This window comes from Dipodomys spectabilis, unplaced genomic scaffold (assembly GCF_019054845.1).
Source record: "Dipodomys spectabilis isolate Male_0828 unplaced genomic scaffold, ASM1905484v1 ptg000010l, whole genome shotgun sequence".
Lineage (NCBI taxonomy): Eukaryota > Metazoa > Chordata > Mammalia > Rodentia > Heteromyidae > Dipodomys > Dipodomys spectabilis.
The window spans coordinates 2,075,001-2,081,004 of record NW_024870687.1 but is presented as its reverse complement, the minus strand read 5'-3'; the positions used below and the strand labels follow the sequence as shown (position 1 = coordinate 2,081,004).

Sequence of the window (6,004 nt, the reverse complement as noted above, 5' to 3'; positions counted from 1 at the left end):
CTTCAAGTTTCTAGTGTTTCTTGGAAATTAAAGACAGGCTCTCGGTAGCATTTAAAAGGAAATCTTTTTTGCCTAGTCCCGGTCTATAATCCTAGATTCTTAGGAAGCTGAGATGAGGACAATGTTGTCTTAAAGCAAAGGCAGAGAATTCCATGACATATCATCTCCAAAATTGTGCATTTTTTACATATATAATATTATATGATATATTTAATATGTAATATATTTGTGAAATATATACATACTATGTATGTATATATATACTGTGTGTGTGTGTGTGTGTGTGTGTGTGTGTGTGTGTGTGTGTGTGTAGAGCACGTGGGCAGCAAAGATGGTGCTGAGAGGGAGGTGAATAGGCAGAGCCCAATTTGCTTTATGTTCAGTGTGTAAATAGCCCATGGAAGCTTAGGTGCATGATAGGGTGTGGCCTTGACAATGATTGGTTTCTCTTCCTTTCCTGCCATGCCACCCACTCTTTTTTGCTTTAAAAATGGCTTGCTCTGTGTTAATAAATGAGTTTTCCTGCTTGATGACTCCCGCTGCGTCTGATTGTCTCCTGGGCTGAGGGAGGCTGGGGAATGGGTCTGTGGCCAGCCGCACTTACCTTTCCTCGGACCCTGTCCATCTTTCATGGGATGGATGGAAGAAGACCCGACATCTGGTGCCCAACGTGGGGCACGAAAGGAAAAGATACCGGCCGAGGCTAAGTGGTCTCTCAGGGTAAGTGAAACCCTTAGTATGGGTAATACTATCTCACAGAAGAAGGAGGAGGAGGCAACATTAGGCTTAGAAGGAGTAAAGGAGGATTAGGACTTGGGAAGTGAGAAAGAAAAGGAATGGGTCAAATTTGACGGAGAACGCACTGAAACATACACAGTGGAAGTCAAAACAAGGGTGAAGGTTACACCCTCTGATTCAGGTGCCCCTGATGGTCCTAGGCCCCCTCCCTATTCCCCTGATTGGAGAGGAGGTACGTGACCTATGAGAGGGACCTGCAAGACTCGGACCCCTACCGACCTTCCATGGAGGGGCCGAGGGCTGGGGAAGTAACCTACTCGGAGGCCGACCCTGGAAGTAAAGGGCCACCGGAAAGCCTGGACCCTAAGCCACAGAATTCACTTCTCTAAGCATATCCGGTCACTCTGGCACCAGGAGCTTATAGGCCCTTGGAATGGTATCCATGGGAAGCTAAGGATCTTAAAGAGCTCTGTAAGGTGGTGGCAGAGTACTGCCCAAATTCTCCTTGGGCTCAAACCCTATTACAGGACATTGCTTTTTACCCATGTGTCCCTAGGCTGGATGTGGCCAAAGCTGTCCTTACTAGTTCTCAGTTTATTAAACGGTGTGCTTTCTTTAAGGGGGAATGCAGAGTGAAAGCAGAGAATAACCCGTGATACCTATTATTTATGCCATGTTAACAGAGACGGGGGAAGGGTACTACACTGGTTGTCCAACAGGCCACAATACCTGGCCCATACTGTGACCAGGTGAGGCAGGCAGGACTTGCTGCTTGGTACAAACTGGATGATTAGACTACTGAGTCCCCCATAGCAGGAGTGAGACAAAAACCGGGTGAGCCTCTAGCTGAGTTTGTAGACCAACTCTAACAGAGTATTAACCACAAGCTGCCAGCAGGAAACCTCCGAGATCAGTTTATAAAGCTGCTAGTCTGGGAAGGGATGAATGCAGACCACCACATGGCCTGCAAGGGATTGAGAGAGAGTTCCCTCAGCAGATGGGTGGTGGCCTCACAGGATGTGGTAATGCAACAGGACCAGTCCCAATCATTAGCTTTAGCTTTACAGGTTCAGACATCTGCTATGACTGAGGCTATTACCCAGGCACTGGAAGCCCAGGGCCGAGGAACTCCAGGACCAATGGGGAGAGGGACTTGTTTTAAATATGGGCAGAAGAGGCACTTTAAGAGGGACTATTCACAACAATCCCTCCGACAACCGGCCTGGGTGGTCCAAACCGCCCCCTACACCCTCCCCCAGGTGCAGGAAGGGGTACCATTGGAAAAAGGATTATTGATCCAAATTTTTTGTAAATGGGAAGCGTTTAAACTAGGGGAGGGGCATCCTCCAGCCCCGTTAACTCAAGGAGGAACCCCCTCTGCTGTGAGGCCCAGGCAGCCTCGTGGCTGGGTGACCGAGGTCCATTGGACCGTCCCCCTGGTAGAAGGAATCCACCCTAAAATGAGTATTCTCATAGGCAGAAAGAGGTTTCACTGTTTAATTGACATGGGGGCAGATCAAACCATACTCAGGGAGGAGGAAGTACCCTTGGACTTTAAGCTTGCACATGGGCCCCCAATATTGGGGGGTAGGGGGCAACTCCCAGTCCAAAGAGACAGTCACCCTTATGAAATGGACTAGCCCAGATGGAGAACAGGGAAAGATATGCCCTTTAGTGGCAAAAAACCTCACTGCCAATTTACTAGGGCAAGACATGCTAAGACAAATGGAAGTCGTGGTCACTACAGACCATTGAGCAGCCTATGATGATATCCTGGATGGAGAAGAAGCACAAAGGCTTAAACAGGATCTAGAGGGAGTTAAGGAAAAGGATTTTTTTAACTTTCATAATTACAGAGAAGAACATAGGGGACCCGCTCGGTGCACCCCCAATCCTAAAGGCCACTGTCCCCAGAAGCCCAGAAGCCCTATCTGGGTGGAGCAGTGGCCATTGACCAAACCTAAACTTGTAGCCCTCCATGTTTTTACTGATGGAGGTAAAGCAGGCTCTGCATATGCAGCCTTTGAGGAGCAACAAAAGACCCCGAGCCAACAAAGATTTCAACCTTGTCAAGGGTCAGCACAATATAAAGAAATGCAGGCCATAATTATGGCTCTTCAGGACATTCAAAAACCCTTTAATTTGTATTTTGATAGCCTATATATGATTAACTTGCTTCCTCATATTCCCCAGGCACATAGTAAGCTGGATGAAAACAATATTTCCCCTCTTATGGTTATCCTTAAAGGCCTATTAGAAGGGCGGGAGCCCCTATTCATATTCAGCAATTGAGAGGGCATTCAAAACTTCCTGGGTTTTTATCCCTAGGCAATAATTGGGCAGACCAATTAGCGACTTGCATGCAAGTATTAATGTTACAAGAGGCTACCTGTTTGCATGATTTAACCCACATTAATTGGAGAGGTGTTCAGCATAGATCTCCTCAGATTCTTGTAAAGGACCTCAAAAGGATATTACATACCTGTAAAACATGCCAGCCCTTCTTAAAAGTACCCCCATTACAACCACCAGGGGTAAATCCCAGAGGCCTTAAACCTAACATCCTCTGGCAAATGGATGTTACTCATTTCCTAGCTTTTGGCAAGTTTAAATATATCTTTGTCTCTATAGATTCTACTCAGGAGCATGGTGGGCCACATCATATACAGGAGAAAGAACTAAACATTCATAAGCACATTTTCTTCAATGCTTTGCCACCTTGGGTCTACCAGCACAAGTTAAAACCCATAATGGACCCTCTTTTGTTAGTTAAGCAATGTCCGAGTTTTTTGACAAATGGCACATTAAATACTACAGGAATTCCTTATAATCCCCAAGGCCAAGCAATTATAGAAAGAAATCACCAATGTCTTAAGGAGCAATTATTAAAACAAAAAGGGGGAGTTAGTCCCCATATACAGTTACAGATAGTTTTGCTTACCGTTAACATTTTAAATTTTTCAAAAGGGGCAACTGAATCCAGATTATGGAAGCAATGGGGACAACTAAACTCTAAGCCCCAAGTGAAAGTCAGGTGGAAGGACCCCCTGACACAAAAATGGAGAAGACCTGACCCCCTAGTTACTATGGGCAGGGGATTTGGATTCATTTTTCCCATAGGGGAGACAGCCCCCATTTGGATCCCTGCCAGGAACCTTAAGTTTTTACCAATCTCCTCTATACAGTAGGATGCCTAAGGATAAGCTAACCAACAAGGAAAGAAAAATGGCTATGGTGGCTGAGGCTTGTGTTTAAAAGAGAAAAGCCAGAAAGATAACTACTAACCATCCCCAAGGGCAACCAACCCTTGAGAAGCTCTTGTGTTCTCTAACAATTGCAGTTGTTGATACTCCAGCTGTTGGCTGTCCTGGCCCTCCCAGTCTTGGCAGTGGCCCTATGGAATCTGCATCAACCTCAATGGGTGACCTGGGCAATGATCAGCACTGGCAATGCAGAAATCATCAATAGCACCACAAGAGAAGCTGTCCCTTCGACCTGGTGGCCTGACCTTCATTTTGATCACCACCCTATGTCATTATGTATCGACTGTTTAATATTTCTGTAGGAGCCAATTATTTTAATGTTACCTGCTGTAATTGTTCTTTTACTAATTGCTCGTATAGCAGCATTATTGAATCCATACTTATTGCTAAACAACCACTTTTTGTTATGCTTCCAGTTTAGATCTTTTTCAACCCCACAGGCAAATAGCTGGATTAGAACAAACCCCCCCTCTGGACTCTGAAGTGGCAAAGACTGCTATCCCATCCTTGACTAATGTAAAAGGACTGCTAATGACATTTTTTGGCCTGGTAATGCTTTTGCTGATGGTTTTTCTATGACTTCCTTGCAAAACTCTAATGAGCTTAGCCAGCCAGTTACATAAGATCAAGCTCCAAGTGAATAAATTTCCCCGAGAGGAATCGAAGCCAGAGATGGATAAGAGGGGGTGTCAGTCTGACCAACCTAAGACAGGGCCTTCAGCTTCGCTTTGAAGAAGTTCCCAATGACGGGTAAGGCAGACAAGGTGGTCCACCCAACCTAAGACAGGTGGGTTTGCTTCTTTAAACAAAGACTGGGGAGATGTTGGGAGCCTTTGGGAGCTGACAGTAAAGCTCAAACGTCATTTTGACCCCTGTGCTTGCTTAAAGGTACATACAAGGAACTGTCTTACTTAAAAGACACCAGTTGCCCAGGATTGCTTTGCTATGTCTGCAGAATTTGCAGACTGATCAGCACATGCAAAAGATTCGACAGAAGCTACAAGCTAAACAGGCTGCCATGGAGAAGTCTGAAAAAGCTAAGCAACTGAGAGCACTTAGGAAATATGGAAAGAGGGTGCAAACACAGGTTCTTCAGAAGAGGCAGCAGGAGAAATCACATATGATGAATGCCATCAAGAAGTACCAAAAAGGCTTCTCTGATAAACTGGATTTTCTTGAGGGAGATGAGAAACCTGTTGCACAGGCCACAAAGGCCACAAAGGCCACAAAGGCAGGAGCTAAAGGCCAGAACATGAAGAAGGGTCCCAGTGCTAAACGACGGTATAAAAACCAAAAGTTTGGTTTTGGTGGAAAGAAGAAAGGTACCAAATGGAATACTCGAGAAAGCTACGATGATGTATCCAGCTTCCGGGCCAAGGTAGCTCATGGCAAGGGCCTCAAAAGGCCTGGGAAGAAAGGAGCGAATAAGAGACCTGGAAAACGAACAAGAGAGAAAATGAAGAGAAGAACCCGCTAAATAACATCTTTTTATATGAAAAATGAAGAAAAAGGGACAATATGCAATTTTCAGTATACTTAGATCCTTTTTCTTAGTTTCTTTTTGTACAAAATTCTTTTAATAAATTAAACAGTTTGAAAGAAACACTCATGGATTAAAACCTCAGGATTGAAAAAAAAAAAAAAAAAGAAATATTCCTCGACTTGGTTGAGCTAGTCTCCATTATTTGTTCTATACTCTGCCTATGCTTTGAGTCTGCAGTTTACAGTTTCAAGATGATATTTTGTCCTTTTGGAGACAGGTGAATGGAGCAATATACGTGACCTCCAAGACAATTATCTGTATCTGGCTAAAATTCATATATTCAAATGGGAAATTTGCCATCTCCATAAAATACAAAAGATGACTCCCAAGCACCAGATGTCTACTTTGCAGCCATTGTGGTTTTCATGCAGGAATATTTTGGGGGGGTCCAATCGTGGGGTCTGAACTCTGGACCTGGGCTCTGTTCCTCAGCTCTTCAGCTAAAGGCTAGCTCTCTACC

At 44.7% G+C, this 6,004-nt stretch overlaps 1 protein-coding gene across 1 annotated transcript; it reads left to right on the top strand.

The window, feature by feature from the left end:
* The first annotated feature begins 4,970 nt into the window (after positions 1-4,970).
* On the top strand, positions 4,971-5,606 carry LOC122128039 (probable rRNA-processing protein EBP2). Its single transcript, XM_042702353.1, has one exon. The coding sequence runs from the start codon at positions 4,978-4,980 to the stop codon at positions 5,476-5,478; it is 501 nt and encodes a 166-aa protein (XP_042558287.1). The 5' UTR covers positions 4,971-4,977; the 3' UTR covers positions 5,479-5,606.
* The last annotated feature ends 398 nt before the right edge of the window (positions 5,607-6,004 follow it).

Excerpts from the sequence above, each read along its gene's own strand:
- LOC122128039 (XM_042702353.1), top strand. The coding sequence starts at position 4,978 with ATGCAAAAGATTCGACAGAAGCTACAAGCTAAACAGGCTGCCATGGAG.